Source organism: Rhea americana, unplaced genomic scaffold, assembly GCF_003343005.1.
Source record: "Rhea americana isolate MKP2758 unplaced genomic scaffold, rheAme1 scaffold_42, whole genome shotgun sequence".
NCBI lineage: Eukaryota > Metazoa > Chordata > Aves > Rheiformes > Rheidae > Rhea > Rhea americana.
Genome location: NW_028186557.1, coordinates 5,310,895 through 5,332,162, shown reverse-complemented (window position 1 = coordinate 5,332,162; position 21,268 = coordinate 5,310,895). Strand labels below are relative to the sequence as shown.

Sequence of the window (21,268 nt, the reverse complement as noted above, 5' to 3'; positions counted from 1 at the left end):
CGCCCCGGGGACCCGCGTTCGCGCCCCGCCGCCGCCGCCGCGGACCTGCGCTGACACCGCGGTGTCCTGACACACGACACGCGCGGACTCGTCCTAACGGATTACCCCGCGTTATATTAAAACAGCATATACGGACCTTCCCTAACCTATTACTACTATATTCTATTAATATGACACATACGGACTTGGCCCAACCTGCTGATACCGYGTTGTATTAACGTGGCACATACAGACCTTTCCTAACGCACTAATATTGCGCTTGTTAATGCAAGACTTGGCAAACACCGCGGGGCTCTAAAGGAGGAGACGTGGCGCCTCGCGCCTTTGCAAACCCAAGAAACTGAAGAGCAAGGAAGTGGTAACAAAAACTGGCTTGAAAACGGAATTTGACTCAGAGCTAGAAGAAAAAAAAAAAAGAACATATATTTTCTCCAGGTAGAAATGTGGAGGACAGACATGCAATAGCAATAAAAATGATGCTATTTCAGCGGGGATGATCTGATAAGACAACATATGAAGAATGTCTGGAAAAAACACATGATGAATGTCTGTTTGGAAGAAATATTTGAGAGCAGAGAACTGCGCGTGCCCTGGGGGAAGAGGATAACAACTTCATACAATCCAAAATCAATACAATTCAGGTCCTTCCCTAAACAGAAGCAACAAGGAGGTGAGAAAACAAATAGTCTGAGAACATCGTGTATTTTTCTTCAATTGAATTATATAAAAGTCATTTCTRTTTTAAAGCCATAATACCTTGCAATAAAACAAAGAGAGTCAGGGTAGCACTTCTGCAATCATCCCTCCCAGACAAATATTGCAAGCAATCATTTCCATAAAACTAACAGCAGACATATAACAAATAACATTTTTGCACTGGTATTTGCCAGAAAGCTTTACAYGCAGTTAATTTAGTCTCACAATAACAGGTGTATTTTATTTCCTTCACCCGTGGTTTCCTTTCGCTACCGAAAACYTTGGTGCCGAGGGCCAGATAAGGACGAAAGCAACCCCGGCGCCGGCGTTTGCCGCCGCTCGCATGGCCGTTTCCCGTCCCTTGCTCCTTGGGAGAGAGTTGCAACCACGACGTGACCAAACTGCGGTCCTGCAACAACTCCTTTTCCTAAGTACGCCTTCTCTGAGAACTTAGGCCTTATTTATTAGCGCACTGCTTATTCCTTTCATCCAGCAGGCCCTCGTTTAGCGGCGGGAGGCAGCGGCGCGGGGCGCTCTTCGGCCCTGCCGGCTCCGAGGCTGCTTGCCCGCGCTTTGCTGGCAGAGCCACGTCTGCTGTTTGAGCTCCACATTTTCTCAGGCTCTTCCTAAGGCAACGGGGGCTCCGCTCACCTCAGAACAGCCAAGGGAAGCAAAGAGAGGACGTGTGCRGGGCTGCAGCCGCGCGGGGGGACGAGGGATCGCTGGGGCTTACCCTGCGATGTGGAAGAGCTGCGTCCATTCAAGGCAAATACCTGCTTAAAAAGACACTGTGATACAGCGAGCATCGCCGCTTGCCTGTTCCATCTMGAGCTTCCCTGGCGAGGCAAATTTTTGTGGAAGTGGAGCTGCTCTAACACTAAATCCACTAATTCTGTTGCTAAAGGAGAAGTGCTTCCCGCCAGGACCTGCGAAAAGCCACCAGGCTCATCGATAAGGYACGAAAAGTGGAGCCACTTGCACTTCAAGACACCTGCGCGTGCCCTGAGGACCCCCCGCAGGATTACGGCACAGCACCGCGTTCGCCTAGAGCGCGGGCCGGCCACCGACCGCTGCCAGCGGTACCGCCGCCGAGGACGTCGGTGCCCCTCAGCGGCGGCTGTAAGACTTCACAGCCCTCCGGGTAAAACGGATGCCGATGCTTTTGGATTAGGATATGTGATCCGTATTAGCTACAACATAGGGCAAGAAGAGGAAACCAAACGACCTGCTCCGCACGTGACCGAGCAATGGTGCTGCTGCGTTGCYAACTGCATGCGCGTGAACAAGCGAATGTGTTTGTGCAATAGAGACGTGTCCTGCCAGCCGTGGATTTGCACGCGCATCCTCAAGGAACGCAACATTTTATTAGCTCCAATGCCTGTATACATTATTTTATTAGGAAAAATGGGGGAGAGATGTAATTTTGTACCACTAAGAGCTGTTCATTGAAGGATCTCTTATATTCTAGATTGTCTTTTTAAGATCTTTTAAAGATTGTCTTTTAAAGGAAATTAAAAGCAGACTCTGTAGAAAAGGAACCAATCAATTCTCCTTTCATTCGTTTTTTGGGGGACCTCTAAGCACACAACAACTGACTGTTAGGAGCCTTCTTCCTTGCAAAAAAGTCCCAAGTAAAAATCACTAAGTAGTTTTAAAAATCTGTATAAGGAAGACACAGCAGAGATCTGGAGACAGCAGATAGTTTTTAATGCATTTCCTTTTTTTTTTCTGGACTCACAGAGTTTAATCCTGATTTGAATCCCAAGGGAAAATGTCAGTGTCTATTCACTTCATCTTAAATCCCTCTAAATATTTGTTCTTAGCAGAAAACAGTAATATAATCAATCATAATTCAGCATGTTATACAGTCTATTCAGACAGAAGATTTAGCTGAGAATAGATGACTCTGGCAGGTCATGACTAGAGTGCTCTGCAGAGAGYGTTTTCTTTGAATTATCACGCTATTAATGCATGAGAACCACTTTCTTCAATGTTAAAAATAACATGCCTGAAAAAATAGTGATTTCAGTTAAAGATACCAGGGCAGCATCTAATACTGTTAAGCTCAATAATAAAATTTATACTGACTTCAGTAGATTAAAGACTTCATTTACTGGGTCTTTAGGAGAGGAAAATTTGAGTATTTTTATACAATTTAGAATAGACTCACCAAATACCTCTAGTGCAGTCTAGCAGGGGTCACCTTTCTACACACCTTTAGATACACACCAGAAGAAACAAGAACTCTTTGATCAGAAGTGCACTTACTTACCTCATTTATGAGATCAGGCATCAGGATTTTGGCTCACCACTCTTAATCCAGCAGCAGCAGGACGAGAAGATCCCTGGAGCTGCAAGTGCACCAGCTYCCTTCCAAACTGGCAAATATCCCTTGCTGTTGAGCTAATTAACCCATCTTTAGACTCCCTGCTTAGACTCTGTTATTACGTATGTGACAAAGTAAACAAATTAAAGTTATAAATTCATTTGCACATAAAAAAAATCCCAAGAGAAACAAACGTCACATTTAAAACTCAATTTCAAAATGCAGATGCTGCCAGGCATCTCACCACATCTGATTATGGAATCCACTCGTGGCCTCAATCCCTCCCCAATATTTACTGTCAGATGGCAACAGTTTTCCTTTTAATGGGCTAAATCCTCAACCTACCTTTTAAGCAAGAGGGTTTGTTTTTCTCTTGCTCTGTAGAGCTCCTGTTAATGGATATCCRTGCAATTCAGTGCCTAGGGTATAATACCAGTGTGTGACTAGGCAAAGGGGCTGATAATTGTTTTTTCAAAAACTGTTTTATAGCTGCATTTCAGGATTTGGCCTCTCCTTAAAAAGCAGGGTTTTCAGAAATACTCTGTGTTATCCTAACTGCATCAGTGAGGACTTTGAAAATCCCATCCTTAGACTTAGCTCTTTRAAAAATAGCTTTTAAATTGTGATCCAAATATAAGCCAGTGCAGCGGTATCAATCTGAGTAGACAGAGAAGTTGAAACCATAGCACCAATATTGTCAGATGACGTTACATCTGGTACCAAATGATAACTTTTTAAAAAGTCCTCCTTGTTAATTATTTCCACTGCTAATTGTTGTAGTAGAAACAGTCATTGCTGGATATGGCAGTGAGGTGGCATCACRGCAGTCAGGGCTCCTAACTTTGTGGGACAGAAAGTGAGGCGTTCACTCCCCAGAGCTGTCATCGTTACTGCCTCTGCCCAAAAGATGGAGAAGAGGCAGGCAGTTCCTGCTTTGCACCAAAAACCAAGGTCTTCAAAGCTCAGATGTCTCATCAAGAGCCAAAAGTCACCACCCCGTTATCAGCACCTGAAGCTTCCCTCAAGGAGCTTGGAGAGTCCCAGAAGATCTGTAGCACCCTTGAAGATCTGGGCAGCAGACTCAAGGCAGCAGGTGATGCAAGAGACTTTGGTCTCTCTCTTCTTCCACAAACAGCCCATGTGGCTTTCAGTATTGGACCTTGGGGGCCCATGGGTATTTAGACACTTCAATCACACTAAAYAGGATTTCCAAAAGCCTTGGTTCACATCTAAATTCCTTCAGAAATCTTGTTTTTGATCTCTCCAGCCGCATCTGTATTACCAGATCAGCTCAAGGCTCTGTCGGCACTAGCATTCACCCGCCTTGTGATTTATGCAGATTTATGGGCTGCTCTGCACCGGCTCTAACCCAGTACTAGCTCTCCCATTAGTAAGCATGGGCATGAGGAGCAGGGATGGGCTCGCACACGGTGTCTGGCTCTCCAGGACAGGTGGACACGATGGAGTTAAGCCAGTAGCTCTAAGATCTTATGACTGAAGTCCAGCAAGGAAATGAAAAGCAGCATCAGTAAAGCGAAATGCAGAAGCTGTCTGTAAAATGAGAACAGCTCTGCTCATAGACAGGGATAGCAGGCTTACATTAGATTTTACTTACAGACTCGGGAATGAGGCCATCTAAGGAAAAAAAGGGCTGTAGAGTGGATCAGTTTTCCCATTCTTCCAGTAATACTGCTATACAATTTGTTTTGTGCTTCTGAAGCAAACAATTGCACATTCACAGTTGGAAGTAGGGTACAAATATTGTCTCTAGCTGATCCCTTGATCCAGTCATCCTAGCTGAATTAATCACATTCACAAATCAATCCAGGATTTGCTGCTGTCAGAGCAGATGGCCAGACGGACTGCATCTGGGAGCGGGGCAGGCACATTCTCCTTCCAGTTACCCAGCAGTGTTTTCCAACAGGGGAATATTTAAAATGAGACATCATCTCAAGAATCGCTACATCTCTCTCGCTCCTTGCTCAGCTCAGCGAGGGCAGCGATCCCTGGATTTCTGCTGTGCTTCTGCCTTCTAAAGCTCTAGCCAAGGCACAGGACAGCTGGCATCCCYGTTCCTCGCACTGAGCATCCCCTGCCCTGTTTTTGTTTACACTCTTTACACTTTCTGCTCAAAAGAGGCAACAACAGCAGATGCTGCTGGGCTTGGGSATTTCAAGCACGCATTATACATCGCTGGGGAGCCAAGTACTGCAGAAAAAGGAAGAGAAGCTGCATTTGTGCTATGAGCTGCCTTCCACGGCACGTAACAGCAGGAACGGGTAATTGCGCCTGTAAAAAGCCTTGACAGGACTTCCCCATTGCAGCAGCAAATCTGCCATGAAAGACAGTCGTGCTGTTTTCCCAGTGTTCACATCTGTTCCGCATCCAGTGGCTTTCTGGACTACAGCTGTCATCTGCCACATCTCCTGCAAGAGCCATCAGGGGAGTTTTAGTTAAGCTTTATCACATTCTGCATGAGATGTCTCACCACCACAGGTGAACTAGTTAACTGAGAACATTTTTGCAGTCCCTGAAAGAATGAAACATTATAAAACAGTCTAGGGAAAACAATCCCCTGTGGTGTGAAAAGACACTTAACTGAATTATAAAATATTTACATTTAGTTATATGTACATTGCAATTTAGTGGCATATATATTTAAATCTCCGCAAACATATTAAAATCATTTCCTCCACTTTATGAGCATAGAGCAGGCGTGCCAAGCCGAGTCAGCCCGAGGCCAGGCTGCACGAGCTRGGGGCATACACGATTGCAGCAGACAGCCCGTTATCCCCAGAAGATCGCAGAGCCTTCGTGTCCGAACAGAAGCAAAAGCTGATATGGAAGAAAGCCTATGAGAAGTGGCAGGGGAGCCGTGGCCAACTTTGCAGGGCTGCTGAGCACGAAGCTGAGCACTAATCTGTATTTTTTCCCCCGACCAGCCACCTTTTTTGAGGTTGGCAAGTCTTGTTACGTATTTTACTGTAACACAGGAACGATCCAACTAGAGCAGGCTAAAGTTTCATTCAGCTGTCAGGTCTCTAACATACTGATGTGCCCCCACCGCCCCGACACACGTGTCAAGGACTGTCCCGCTGCTGCAGGCGGGTTTGTGGGGCATCACCCAAACTGGAGCTACCGCGACTGGGCAAAMACACAAGCGCAGGGGCTGGCCCGCCGGCCACACATCCCAGTTTCGGTCCAAGGGGTAAAGCCTGCCTGAAATCATCACTGCTGCCACACAGGAGCCTTGCAGGAGACTAACCCCCGAGCCTTTTGCTGCCARGAGACCCTGGCGCACGCGGACGCTTCTGGCCCCAGCTCCAAAACTGGCTGCGCTTCTCTGTTCTCCTTTTTCGTCTGCACTGTCCCCACCCAAGGCCCTGCCAAGTCACGGGATCCCCTTAGCAAACTCCTCCTAGCCCCCGCCAAGCCGTCTGCTCGTACACCAGGAAGAGCAAGCTCCAGCTGCGGGTGCCGTTCAGGCCGCGCACGCACTGCAAGTCCGCACTGTTGCGCGGAGGTTTCCCGCTTCGTTCTCGTTCCCTTCTCTGTCTGTTGCCGAGCGCACACAACTGTTCTTCTCATACGGCTATTACAAGCCAAACACCTTTCCTGAATTAAAGCAACCACTCTTTATATCCCTAGCTCTTTCTGCAATTATTTTTAGTCAGCTTTTGTTTTCACTATCTCAATGATCTACTAGTATCAGTAAACTACTACGTTATTTTCTAGATACACATATTCAATGAACAGAAAATGTCACAGGACTGCAGGTGGCCTCTCTCTCCTGAGAACTATTCGTTCCTAACCTCCCCCCCACACACGCACCTTTAACCAGCCGCTCTTCCTCTTGAGAGGACTGTTCTTCCAYAGCAGTTTAGCTATTTTTTCAGAGCTTCTGGCAAAAGCTGTAACATACTTAGGTGACCAAGAAGTCATTCATTAGCCAGATGTACTGAACCAGCTGTGCATCAAGTCCACCAAAGAGCTGTTAGATTTACAAAAGGTTGCTCTCAYCTGAAAAAAGAAAAGTTTAACTTCCATGACGTTTAATCTGTGGTCCATTAATGCTATTCTTCAGCACTGGCAGAAGCAAAATAGGTGTCAGCTACTAACGTTTGGATTACCTTTGATAGCTTTTTCAACRAGAAAAAGTCTCCAAAGAAAAAAAACAAGGAAAAGAAGAAACAGTCAACAGGAATGAAGGAAAGGTGGAGTGCTTTGATRAAGTGACCCTAGTGTGCTTAGGTAAAAAGCAGGGGAATACATGCGCCAACAACCATGAGAAGGAAAAGACAGAACTAAATTCCTTTGACTCCTCCAAACTATGGGGCCTCCCTGTCCTGCAATGCAGGACAGTTGGCACCTGCACTCTGTTTTCTTTTGGATCTCCAGATTATGCAGGAGTGTTGGTCTTGTGGGAAAGCTGCAACAAGAACATCTAAGCAGCATTTCAGAATCCCCCCAGAGCCCCTTGCTGTTGTGTGACCCGAGTAATGCACAGCTCTGAATTTTGAGACACAAAGGTGCAAAGCAGTGGACAGAGAYAGCAGTCACCCCATGGTGCTCCAGCAGTTGTTTACCTTCCCTCTCCCTTACTGCCAACCCTTGCAAAAGATGCGAGGAGGAATTTTTACATGTAGAAGAGCAAGTGAGGAAGCATATTCCAGACTGAATCCCACACAAGTTCAAAGCAAACTCTGGGAAGAAAAGGAAGAAAGTCACGCCTGATATTGATGTCTTTCCCCCTCGTAGACCCTCATTCTAGATGGGCTACTTTGCAATTAAYACAGGGAACAGAATCTTTTAATTAAACACTTTATTTAAACCAATACAAGCACCATGCTTAGCAAAAAAGATTTGGTTTAAAGTAAACATGCAATGTGAACTAGCAGAAACTAAACAGCATATGGAAGTTGTACTGTTTACTGGTAATTTCACGGAATTGCCAAGTTATCAAGACTGGCCACAAACCTTTCTCACACCTTTCACGATCTGCAGCACTGGTGCCAACCCTGACATGTCACAGCACACAGTAAGCYGCATCAAGTCTGACCCATGTAACAAAACCAAGAATTTCACTGCATCCCTTCTCAGGTCCCATTACACCTCCATTTTGCATTTACTATAAGTATTTATTACAAAAAAAAAATCTGCTCAAAACTTTTTTTCTGAGCACACTAAGGTGAGGAATTGAATCAACTCCCTTGCTTTTACATTTTTGACTCAGACCCTTGATATCAATTTAATGTTGGTTCTGGACTAGCTATTCTACAGTTTAAGATACAAAAACAGAATCATGGTACAAATGCACAAGATGCTCCTTTGGAGAAGTGGAAAGGTGTCAACACCTGCATTATTGCCTCCTTTTACAGRTGAAAAACAGCATTCATGATACTAGAAACACTTTTAAACCGAATACCATCATTTAAACATTTTTTGTGAGAAATATTCAAATGTTACAAGTCCATTTTATGGCCTAACATGCAAACTCATGCTTTAACTCACCTTACCATCAATTAACGTGATTACAAGAGCTGTATCTCAGCCACTTAYTCAATATTTAAAAGCAAATCAGATTGTGGCAGAAGACTCTCTTTACGACAGGCCTTCAGGCTTAATTCAGGCCAAGAATTTTACGGCCCACTTAAACTCCTGAAAAATAGCAGCTCACAGTGGAAAATACCAACTCTCAGACCTTTAGCTACAAAGGCTCACCTAGGTGGCATTAGATAAATTAGGTTGTCCTTCAATTTGAGCACTCTTTAGAGATCTAAAAATTCAGACAAATTATGATTACAAACAGGCAAATCAAGAGCAAAGCGCAGTCAGAACATACTGGCCTTCTGAGCATGAACACAGCTGCTTCCCACCCATCTTAAAGGAGCAGCAATAACAAAAGTGCAGTTCTAAGGATAAGGTGAGAAAATGTTGTGAAAAACATGTATTTGTGCAGGACAAGTTTGATATAGTTAACATCTCTGCTTAATGAATTTAGCATTACTGGCCTCCTAATTTACACTACTACCTAAACCAAGAGCCTTGAACAGTAAGTAGCAGCAGACAGTTGTGTCAGAACACTGCATTAAAAATACGGAAACCACAAATGAGTGTAGAACAGCAAACATCCTCTGCATAGTCATTCTTCAGCTACCTGCAGCTGCTTCCTCAGTTCCACAGCAGAGGCAAGAGAAGAAGGGAAGGAGGTACAACTACCAAGTAACACAGCTTGAAGAACAGTACTGGTGGGCTGAGCAGCATCAACACTATCTTTCACAAGACTCTGGGCTTGAAAGCTCTCAACAGGATTTGATTGCTTTCTAGAAGACTTGAGGGGCAGAGGCTAAAGCASAAAGTCTTTAGGTGGAGGAAACAAGAACATCAAAGGGAAGAGATCGTTCCCTTTGAGTAGTCTCAGAATGAAGACTTCCAGTACACTGATAAAGCCGTAAGCAGCAGTATTTGCTTGGCAAAAGGCACAGTGATCCAGAGATGCAGAATTAAATTTAATCTGACTGCAGCAGCTCCCCCCCCCTTAAAGGGAGGCCCCTTTTACAAGTACTTTTGCCAAGCCCTGTGCAAGCAGCAGCTGGATGCTGGCAGCCCACCAGTGTACAAAGTACAATGACAAAGATTATTAATCCAGTTCTCCCCACTGTAAATCAAGTTGAACATTACAAGTGGCAGCTATCCGCTCACTCTGTGCTTCGACATGTCTTACCTTTAGCACAATACCAGCAAAACAAGACTCTTGCTGTTTTAAGATGGATGCTTAGAGTGACACCAATCCTTAAACCAAAGTCTTATTTATACAAGCTTGTCACAAAAGGTGTTGTTTTTATTGATCTGTAGTACAGAGCGATCAAGTAACCGTTTCATAATCAATATTTTCTGTCCAGAGAAATCAGTGTTGTTCCAGTTCAATATGTTAATGCAGAAATCTTATTTCCTTTAGTTACAAGCAAAATTATTTCCTGCACTGAAAGATCAGTTTAATCAGATCTTAACATCTGCATTTTGAAGAGCTCCTCCCAGGTCAGATTTGTATACAAATGACTGAGCAGTAACATGAAACTAAGAAGGGATTTGCCAACACTGAGAACCCCTGCAAGTGAATTCCATGTGATCTTAGGTGGATGTCTTAAGACTAACACAACATACATTTTCACACACCTTCCTTCAGCACAGGTTTCACAGCATGAAATACTGGCCTCAATTTAACACTGCATTCATTGAAAACAGATGTTAGGGCAGCTGTACTTTAAGGTACGTTGTTATCAACAGGAAGCTGCTCTTCCACAGATATTTAATTCAGTAGCACGACAAACACTCATGAGCTAGATTGTGAGATACTGTCACATGAGTACTCCTTTTGCCACTGCATGCGCTGAACATGATGTCACATATCAGAACTATTCTACTCAATATAAAACAGACCTGTAAAAAGACTGGTCGTTTATAAAAGTTAAATACTATTTTCACATTAGAATCTTTGCTGTTTCAAAGAGATGAACCGYAAATAAATCAAAATCAAATTATCACTTATGTAAAAGTGGAATGTAATTTTGGCCAACAAGCAGTTAAGAAAGTTAAAAGACTGTCATTAAAATACTCCATAGTTATGTATAGTCAACTTTTAAAGCGGAAAAAAAAAGATATAAATCATTCAATATCATGAAAAGCTTTAACTTCCTGGACTCCTACAAACGGAGCAGATGACTGGAATTTCAAAGAAAATGAGGTTAGCTTTTAACAGATGTCAACTGCAGCACTAGGCACTAGGAAAAAGTATTACTTTGAATCTTTAACAAAGTTTCTACCAAATTTGTAAGAAGTGGCAGTGTAAAATCCTTAGGTYGTTTTAAAGCTAACAAATTAAAGGCACACAGTATTACCAGGTGTTTATATAAAAGCAATGAGCAGAGAGGTAAACTTCTTAACAGTGTAGTAAGTTATATATGCAAGACATCTGGTGTGAGAGTAACCAGAGTCGTAATTCAGCCCTTTGTTATCATTTAGTTCCTGTAAGACTATAACAGCACGAGAACTGGACAGTCAAAGCTTTGCCCTGAAATTTAGTAAAATTTGACTCAGTCAACTGAGAAATCAGTGGAATGACAAAAGTGTTTGTTCCAGGAATTTGGAAAAGTTCATAGGGACTCAATGGAAGGGTAGATGGATGGGTTCGTTGTATGGAGATTTTGTCTTTAATGCTAAATACTTCCAGGGACTAGTTTGCAAAATTCAGAAGACATGAAGTCAAAAAGTCTGACAAGTACGTGACTACACAATTTTTGCATATAAGTGGCTAGCATACATCATAAGGATGCATTTGTAGCTCAGAAAAAGTTAGCATCAGCTTCCAAATTATGTTTGTAGATAGTTATAAATTCAGAACTATTCTAATCATAGAAATATTAATCACAAGAGTGCAAAAGGAGTCCCTGCAGAGTAATATTCCCTTTAACAGGTACAAATAAGGAAACACCTGCAAAGATTTGTTACTTCAAGGAGACAGATCTGCTATTCTTTGCACAAACTTTGCACAAGAGATGTACTGCAGAAGACAGATGTAAATACAGTGCATTTTTAGATGTAAGTATTCATGTCTGGTTCCAGTATTATCAGGATGGTACATAAATACTTATTACAGAGGTTTTCTTAATGGAAGAAGCCCAGTTTCTCACGCAGCCATTCTTCAGTTAGGTCTTCTGTATTTCTTATTTCAAATACCTAAACAAAATTGTATTGTATAAATATCCAAGGTGCCTGTACTCAAAAAGGATAAGCATATGATGCAATCWATACCTTCCCACACAAGTTATCTGTGGATTTTAAAATACCTGTAATAAGCCAGTAACTAAATTAAGAGTTCTCATCCGCTTTCTTGAAAATATCAGTTAATATTTTAGAGTAACAGCAAGTGGAAAATATACAAGACCTTAAGTGGCAAGAATCTAACTTGAACAAGGGGGGAATTCCGTAATTCCTATTTCTAGGCTTCTTTCTTGTTCAAGAACATCTGTGAGAACAGCACAAGCATGACAAGTTCAGTTACTTTGAAACAGCACCATCTCTTATCTGGAATTCCTTAACTCTTAGAGCAAGAGGATCACCCACTTGAAGACTGAAAAATGAATTTAACTTCTGGCCTGACTTAACCCCAAAGATCAGGAAGTTTGCTCAAATCAAAACAGTTATTCTGCTTTGAACAGAAATACATCCATACTACAGTAGCACATTTTGCTTTCCTAAAAAGAAAACAGACTTGGGTTATACCTCAGAATAGAAGTTTTTTTTTTTTTTTTTTTTTGACTTGCGCGCACACACACACAAAAAAGTATAACCCTAACAGTCTTGAAAATGAGACCAAAACCACAATATACTCTTTATGTTCCATATGGGAAAGTGACTATTTTGATACAGAATTAACTTAAACTTTCTTGAAGGGTATTACTAAATGCAGTCTTTGGGATGCCTCACCAGAGGATCATMTTTTTCAGAAGAGGTAGATAAGTTTTGCAAATCCACAGGCCTTGGGAAGTGTTTTGCTAGGCAATGAAAGCAACAAAATTGAGACTGCTGTTACTATTCTGACCATATCAGAATAAAGCTATTTCTAGTACTAAATCAACTAYCTGTCTTTTCAAGTGTATAGGGTATCTAGCTGCAAAAAGCATGCTAAGGCTGACAGAATGAAGAGTTTTAGAAGACTCAAACTCAGTAAACCTGCTGTTTGGTCCTTATCCATTTTACAATTTCAATCTTCTTTAAGAAATAATTTAGATTTCGTGTCTTTTCTCATTTCCCATCCCTGCTGGAATAGTCTCTGCACAATGATTCTTGTATTAGGACAATAAATCAATATATCAGTTGATAGCAGCAGATCACTAAGTAAAATATGGAATATAAACCCCARATTTCAGTATTCCAGCATTAAGTACTATAGCTTAACAGAAGCCAAGCTGATACACAAGCCATTGAAAAATATGAGGACTCAGTTGAATCACTGCAGAAATCACACTAGGAGGAAGTCACAGCATGAGCTAGAATGAAACACAGCTCAGGGAAGGGCAAGTATAAAGCACATTTGAAGAGCAAGTAAACAACCTGTGCTGGATGCAGGGGACTGTCAGCTGCAGAAGGAAGATAATCACATGCCTCTAATCTGGGCTTTCATTCAAAAGCCTTTCAGCTTGAACTCTGCCCACTTGACAAGTGATACTAAGTACAATAYAGCAGGTCCCCAGGCTTTCACCTTCTTTTCCTCAAAACTTCCTTCTCACTAAGTGGTCCTTTCTTACAAGCACCTCTAGATGAGGTGGAAGTTCACAATATTCCCCCTGCCCCAATATACATTTTTACCAGGATGTTAAAGAACCTAGTCAGCATAAGGAAGATAAAAAGAATAATGAAATCATTCTATATTGTATGAAAAAAAATGAAGTGACCATTGGATCTATGTACCTTTACTAGTTGAAACTAAAACCTTGAGAAATTTAGGTGCTAATTAAGCAAAAATTTCAAGAGACCTCCAAGATGACAATTAGGCAACTATTTTTCCTTTAATAGGCAAACCTATGCTTAGTGAACGCAGTGATTTCTTCTGGTGTCAGGGTGGAGAAAGCAAACAGAGGAAGGTTTACAGATGTTCAGCAACTGGCACGTTTTACTTACAAATATTTAGACTTGCTGTCTAAGCTCTATTCTATCTTCTAATAAATTTTTTACCCATCAGGAAAAGGTTCTGTCATGTAACCAATAGCTTTGGTACATATGTACCGAACACGGGTACATACTAACACAAAGTCAAGCAGTAAGTTTTTTGCAACTGCCTTCACTCTTGCTTCCAATGTAGACATAAATTCTGAATGCTATGATTCTGTAAGTACACAATCCCACAAACCATGAAGCATACAGCAGACAAGTCCATACTACACCAGACTTCAGTCTGTTCTTCTCAATAAATTAGTTTCTCCAAGTGAAGATACCCACCCCAGTGAAAGGCATTTTGGTCTCAGAGAACATTTTTCTTCTTCCTGTCCCTTACAACTCCAAAAATTCCTACATATGCTCCTTTCTTCCGTCTTCCTGAAACAGAATCTGTTCACTCTTATTTTGAAGTCTCATAATATCCTTCTTGTGTTAGGTTCAGTAAGACAGAAAAACAACTTCTGAAGCCTGCATTTAAGGGGAAGACAGTTATTTCAAATAGTCATTTATACCTTAGTGAGTTCAGCTGTCTGTACAAGCTTATTCTTGCTCCCAGCATACATCATCTGCTGTTCAGGCTTACATCCTATAGTTGTGAAAGAAGAGATTGCATTTAGATATTTTAACTGCAGTATTTCAAAGAGCAGATTTTTAATCCAACTCAAAAGCTGAGTCTCCATGCAGAAGAGGTGACCTAATTCTTTATATACAGTATCACCCTTGTTCTTACTTTCATACTTGAAAAGCATTTGCTGGTTATAGTCATGTAGGTTGAACTGGTTTCAACACACACCTATATTTCTGCTTAGACCTGGTATCAAACATTGCAGCAAACTTTAATTCCAATTCAGAATAAACAGCCAACAAAACACTACAAACTACTACCTCCTGTCACTACAGTAGTGTGCCAGTTACACCACATTAAGTTCTTCACCCTCCTGCTACTTCTAGAAGATTTCCGTGTCTGCACTAGTTACATTTATATAGCTCGGAATAGAACATGCATCTGAACTGGAATCAGCCTGAAAACATACCATACCTGTTTATACCATTATTCTCTCCCCCAAACCCTCCAGCAGAACTAGCAGCTCAAAGCTACTTTTTTTGCTGAATGCAAAGCAGAGCAACTTCAATCACACTTGACATTCAGCTAGAAGTCTAACCAATCTATAGTTTCTTGTTTATGACTCCGGCATCAGTCTGACCACTAACTTTTGCTGGCAGAATATTTTTTGAAACAGAAATATTAACAAAAAGATAGCTGCCTTTTCTTCAGAATTTTTTTCTTGTTTAGAAGTTTAGGTATGGGTACAGTTTTAAATCCTACAGACCATAAAGAACATTATCTAAATTGTCTGTTTCTACGAAGTACTCCAAGTTCACTTGCTTCAGCTATTTCAAGGTCTTCCAGGAAGATGCTGTTCCAACTTTCGGAACATCCTTCTAAGGAGAAAGATACACCCGCAACATTTGTACAGAGATGCTCTGGTAACTACAAATATGCTCACTAGTTGCTAAACTCTTACCTGCCTGGTTATTCTAGCTCCAAGAAGGATATGATTGCAATCAATTTATCCTCTTCTAGAGGATAACAAGGATAATCCAGTAATACCAGAAAGCTACCCTATTACAATTCAGAACACATAGATGGAAGCTATAAGGGCAATTCAGCTCTGTAAAGTCCAAATCAAGTCACAAGTTATTTGATTTCTATTAAAATTACACAGTTCCCAGTGCAGTCTGATCTATACTGAGGATCGCTGTAATGGCAGCAGAAGCTGCTACTAGTCAATAAACTTGGGACAATTTAAGGCTCCAGTTTTTCTCTCTGAGCACTGGCTGCCCACCGCACCACATTCACCTGCCCAGATCTCAGTTACAGAGCACTATTCTCCTCCACCCTCAAAGCTGCGATAGGCCTTTGCATCTGCATGTCACTGCAGTGTTTGGAGGTATCCAGTTTTGCTGCCCATCACACACAGGCCCCCAGGAAAAATCTCCCTTGATAATTCCATGCCAAACCCCTTGAGTCCTGTTTTATCCAAATCCCTTTTGCAGGGGCTTGTCCCCCCATGCCCTATTGGGGATGAGAGGACTGTCTTCCCACTCAATCACTTTACCAAAATAGCAAGAGGACAGAGGTAACCAGGAACCTTCAGCAAAAGAGGTGGTGATTTGCAGGTCTCTCCTTACTCCTGACCAGACCAGGCTCAGAACATATTTCAAGGATTCTCCAAGATTTGGGGAAAGGTAGACAAGAAACATGTTAAGGTAAATCTACATGAATAGATGCAGAGTGCTCCAGGCTTCTTTTGTTTACATCAGTATGTTGCTGAGCAGGTTACCAAGAACAGTGGGCACACCTTTTGGAAGGCTATACAGTGAACTAACATTTCTGTTCCACCTTCAGAAATTATTGGGGGTGGGGGAAAGAGAGGAAGATGGAGAAGAGATCTCTTCTACCCTACTTCCTCCTAAGAGCTCTAGATGCAAACCCCAAATGCAATGAGAACCTCTAGCAACTAAGGAGATTTGGTAGACAGATGTAAGTACTGATACTTGCAACAAGCTGACAGTGAGGATGGAGCTATTACACCAGAAATTCCTCTTTACCAAAGACAGTCTCCAGCTAACACTGCAGCTTTACAATGTCTTGATTCCAGTACCACCRTAAGTAAGTTTATCTTCCACTATCTGAATCACTGTTTGAACACTAAGCACTCACTTTACCTTCTATAGCAAAAAACATTCCGTKTTTACAGTACACAGTAGCTATCATTCACAACATTCACTCACCAACTGGACTGGAGAAGATAAAGCACAATGGGTAAGAAACTCTTCCATCTTCATGCTGATACTTGTAACTATACACAATGAATGTTTTTTCTGAGGTTAAAGAAACTAAAAATCAATGATTTTTCCTAGGCTATAACCCTCAGTTATCAGAGCTTAATGTAGGCACAAAGGTTTCCCTCAGTCTTGCATTCTAGCAGATGCTTTGACTTTGGTAAGTAGTCTCACTGTTCTCTATCTTCATTTTCATCTACTATTTCAGATCCACATTTGACTTTCAGAACAGACCTCACTTTTCTTTACCAATCCCTCCCACATCTGAGAGCAAAGGCTGTTTCCGTATTGCTGTTTCACATCACATTAGAGGGCTAAAAACAACCCCACTCTTTCCACTGCAAACAGTCCTTCCCTCACCTTTGTAAAAAGACTTCCCACGCCCACCAGTAAGTTTTTAACTTAATGAAAGTCAAATTTGTTCCTTGAAGACCTAGCACTGCTTTGTTTCAGGTTTTTTGTTTTAGTCAAGATTCTTCCTGTATAGCCTCTTACTGCACTATGTTCGTGAAAAGTAAGATTAAGCATGGCATCCAGAATAATGTAAGATTAAGCATGGCATCCAGAATAATGTAAGATTAAGCATGGCATCCAGAATAATGTCACCCAGCCAGCCACTGAGGAGAATGGGAATTCCTCCCTGATTTTTGGGAGGAGCGTGTGGTTCAGTTACAACAGTAAAATAGCATGGGCCACTTACTAAGAAATCATCAAAACCTATCTTAAGTTACACAGGCAGTTTTCTGTATCTATAAGGAGCCACATACAAAATTGGTATACTTTACTCATTTCTTGACATCAACAGTAGCATGACTTCAGTTTATTTCCTTTAAAACTAAATTCTGTAACATTTAGGGGAAGTTAAATCCCAGCAAAGGCTCAAGGGTTATCAGTCATTTTTTTTAAAACAAGTCTTTACAAAGTGGGACACAATTGCTCAGTGCCTCACGAGAGCTTATCCTTATGTTACTTCACAAATAGAACATTAGTAGAGTTGCACTACAGGCAAGAATTGGCATAGAAAAAGTGAGGTCCAGCTTGGAACATTTTGAACAGTTTCCAGSAATGAACGAGACCAAATGCCAGCAACATAAGAAGGATATCGAGGTTGTCTCTCAGGCAGCTCATCTTTTAGCTCATCAGGAGAAATACCCTGGTAACATTAAACACAAGCAATATTTGAACAAATTAACTTGCAATTATGTACTATGAAGGCTGAAACAGAACAATGGAATAGTGAAACCGCTCTAAGTTAGATACATATCTACAGTTTAACTGATAACAATCTCTGGTAAACTGTTCAAGAGCAGTTTAGGAAAACTTGTCTGTTAATAGATTCCTATGACTAAACAGGATTAACGTGAGCATGAATCGTCATCCCTATTTTATGCATAATGAGTTTAGAAAACATTTTGGGCCCTATTTGATTACGCTGGCAGCTACTCTACTTTTCTAACTTTACTACTAAACAGAACAAAGAACACCCAAAAGATTATCTGTTAAAATCAGCTACATAAATGGTGCTTTTGGAAATTCAGTCCTTCCTTCTTAAGCAAACAAAGTCCCTATTCTCTTCAGATGTTACATTAACTCCTATATTCTAGGGAATAAGAGCTCTAATACTCAAATCCCTGCCAAGGATTTAATTTTGCCCCATGTATCAWCAAGAAACACTACACACTGGGCTGACCCTATTATGCCACCTATCATATTTAGTGTCTGCAAAGGATTAGCAATGCTAGCTTCTAATTGATGGCAAATCAGTTCAGAGTCAAAATGCTGATCAACATGGAAATGCAGCAGAAATCTCTTCAAAAAGCTAACAGGTGCCAAAGGATGCTTTCTACATACAGCATTATGTTTTAATAGCTTTAAATTAATTTTTGTGCAATTAATTAGTCAATTCAATTGCTTCTGCAAAGTTCCACTATTAATAGTGCTGTGTTTTACATGCAGAGTGACCATGCATTTAAATAAGTTCATGACCCAAATTAGATTAAGTGTTTGATAACGATTTGAAACTAAGGCAGTACCTTAGAGACAACAATACATTGCAGGCTGAAGATACTCTTATTTACAATTCATTTAACAAACCTCATGCTCCTCATCCAGTACCACCAGCTGTTTATCCTTGTCGATTTTCACTATAAATCAAAATAAAACAGATCAATTTTTTATACAAAGATGCTTACATCCACCCACATTTTAACTGTTGTCCAGCCATCATTTTATACAATGTATGGATGAAGCTTTTWATATTCCCCCAGCAGTCCTTGTGTTTCCCTTCTGTTCCTCAGTCCCTATCCCATGATTTCACAAAATTTTTTCTGTCAAGAAGCACACAATTTAAGTGCTGTTCATTGCAATATTTCTTTTTTTCAAATTTCAAAGACAGAAATGTCAAAGTCTCTTACTTCAGGACTACAGAGTTCAAGCTACATGTAAGTATCAATACTCCGCTAAAAGCAAAAGACGACAAGTCTCGTTTCATAAGAATAGCATTACGTTATTATTAAAATTACAGAGAAGACGGGATATACTGAAGCATATACTAGAAGCAGTCTTCTTGAATCACATTTAGCTGTTGCAGGAGCAAAATTACATGGGAAGGAAGAGAGGAGATAGGATTTTCTGCAAGACCTTGCAACTTTCGCCAGTAATGTTTTTAACTTACTTATAATGGCAGCGTTGTTGGTTTCTTTACGAAACCGGAATTTTCTCAGTTTCTCCACTAGGTCTTCAGCAACATCACAAACCACCAGAGATTCACTCTACAAAAAGGAAATAGCAGAAGAGAGGGAAAGATGAGGGAAATCTTTCAAGTAAAATAGAAAAAAAAAGATGTCATGCATGTGTGCACAGGACAAACGCTATTGAAGTGGAACTACTTGCAACCTATTGCAAGTCTCAGAAACACACAAAATCCAGAAAAACAGATGAAAGCAGATTTTAACACAAAGAACAGAACACTTATCTGTTCTATTACCCTGTCTCAAAGCCATATACTTTATTAGCTGTTCCTAAAGTCAGGTTACCCTGAAATATTTATCTTATGAAGGACTCCTATTTCTGCAACATAGTTCTTAGACATAAATTTATAGTGCATTTGTCAAGATGAGTTCTGATATCAGAGTCCCTTAAGGTAGTAGTAAAGTGGTTAAAATAATTTAAAGATTTAGAGTCCTAAGAGCTATTATTAGTATTTCAGAAGAACGCAGACTCTAACCGAGGGGCACTACCTTTTTACCCTCAGAAGTATTAACTGAGCTTGAGATTTGCACACATGCAAGAAGCATTTAATTAAACATTTTAATCAATAAGTTAGCATATTTCCCCCTCATGTGTTTAATTACTAACTCCAAGTTTTCAGAATATCCAAGTAACATATTACTCATCACACTGAAGATGGGGAAGGAAATGATTATTTCACAAGCAACGCTGCAGGTTTTCTTCCATTATATATGCAATTTTTAACTGTACCAGACCAACCACTGCCATTTCCGGAGCAACATTTTATACATACAACCAACTCCTATCATTACAGATAGAGCTGCAAGCCAGCCTGAGAAGACAAGCTGATTTACCACCTCCAGCTTACTCATATTATTGTACTTGTACACTCTTAAGGCATCAAGCTTTTCCTGCCAAAGTAGCTATATTTCAAGACATCTTTAAGAAAAATAGCTCAGTGAAAGACATACTTGCAAAACAATCACAAGGTCTATTAAATAGYTCTTCATCGAGACAGATCACAGCTTACGTGTCAGAAAGTTACTGTTTAAACTCTGAGTTCKGGCTGCTCATCAGACCTTTCTCGACTTGAGTACTTGATTGTTTGCTAGGTTTCCTCAAAAAGCACAGAGGTGGCTCTGCTTCCYCCACTTTCAAAATCAACTGGCAAACATCCTATTATGTTTATTATTACTCCCAACAAACTTGCACCTTCACCAACTACTGGCAGAAGGCCTTGTSTCTGCTCCCTCACAACGGCCAGAGAGGCAATCAGGCTCTGTTGTGACAGGACTCTATTATTTTAAGGTCAGACACCATGGTGCAGCCTTCACTTTTTTGCTTGGTCTCTGTAAGTTTTAAAGACTTTTTTTCTGCCTCCCTCACATCCACAACAGCCGTCAATATCCGCTCTCGCTGTTTCAGGAGGTTTCTACTTCAGAAGAGCTCAGGGGCTGYGCCCAAGGGTGAAGCCCTGTTCCACACGAAGCGCCTTCCCCTCCCACCCGTGAAGGGGTCATTTCTGCCAGCCCTGCGGACCCGGGATAAGACTCCGCACTCTTCCAGCGGAGCAGCCGCCTTGGCCGTGCCTGCGCAGCCGCCCAAGTGCAAATTCCTGAAAGAAGTTTAAGCTCTGCCTGCAAAACACACGGCGACATCAAGCTTCGCCTGGAGCGGCGCGTCCCCCCCCCCCCTGCCAGGCCCCACCTCGACCCCGCCGCGGCGCCGCTCCCACCTCAGCGGCCCCCTCCGCCCCCGGGCTCCGCTCACCATCTTGCGCGCGCGCCCAACCGCCCGGCTCCCGCCGCTCGCGCGCCAACAACGGAAGCCGCCGCCGCCGCCGCCGCCACCCGCTGCTCCTGCTGCTGCCGCCGCCTCGCTGAACTGCGCCCACTGCGCCTGCGCGGCGGAGCCCCCTTCTCTTCCCCCCACCCCCATCCAATCAGCACGGCC

The 21,268-nt window shown here is 41.8% G+C and overlaps 2 protein-coding genes across 2 annotated transcripts in view; both read right to left on the bottom strand.

Annotated features, from left to right (window-relative positions):
• CNIH1 (cornichon family member 1) overlaps positions 1-1,041 on the bottom strand; it is a 9,040-nt gene extending 7,999 nt beyond the window's left edge. The window contains exon 1 of the mRNA XM_085314981.1: positions 950-1,041. Within this exon, the coding sequence (XP_085171107.1) occupies positions 950-1,041 (92 nt within the window). The remainder of the gene's footprint in view (positions 1-949) is intronic.
• Positions 1,042-7,829: 6,788 nt separating this feature from the next.
• Positions 7,830-21,199, bottom strand: GMFB (glia maturation factor beta). The gene is made up of 7 exons (XM_085315117.1): positions 21,086-21,199; positions 19,260-19,356; positions 18,680-18,729; positions 17,689-17,738; positions 16,535-16,617; positions 14,251-14,324; positions 7,830-11,758 (listed from the first exon to the last, which is right to left on the bottom strand). The coding sequence occupies exons 1-7, from the start codon at positions 21,086-21,088 to the stop codon at positions 11,687-11,689; spliced, it is 429 nt and encodes a 142-aa protein (XP_085171243.1). The 5' UTR covers positions 21,089-21,199; the 3' UTR covers positions 7,830-11,686.
• Between the last annotated feature and the right edge of the window lie 69 nt (positions 21,200-21,268).

Coding starts and splice junctions, on each gene's coding strand:
- GMFB (XM_085315117.1), bottom strand. Junction 18,730..19,259: donor CAACAACGCTGCCATTATAA/GTAAGTTAAAAA, acceptor TTTGATTTATAG/TGAAAATCGACAAGGATAAA. Junction 16,618..17,688: donor CTGCCTGAGAGACAACCTCG/ATATCCTTCTTA, acceptor CTCAGAAAAAAC/ATTCATTGTGTATAGTTACA.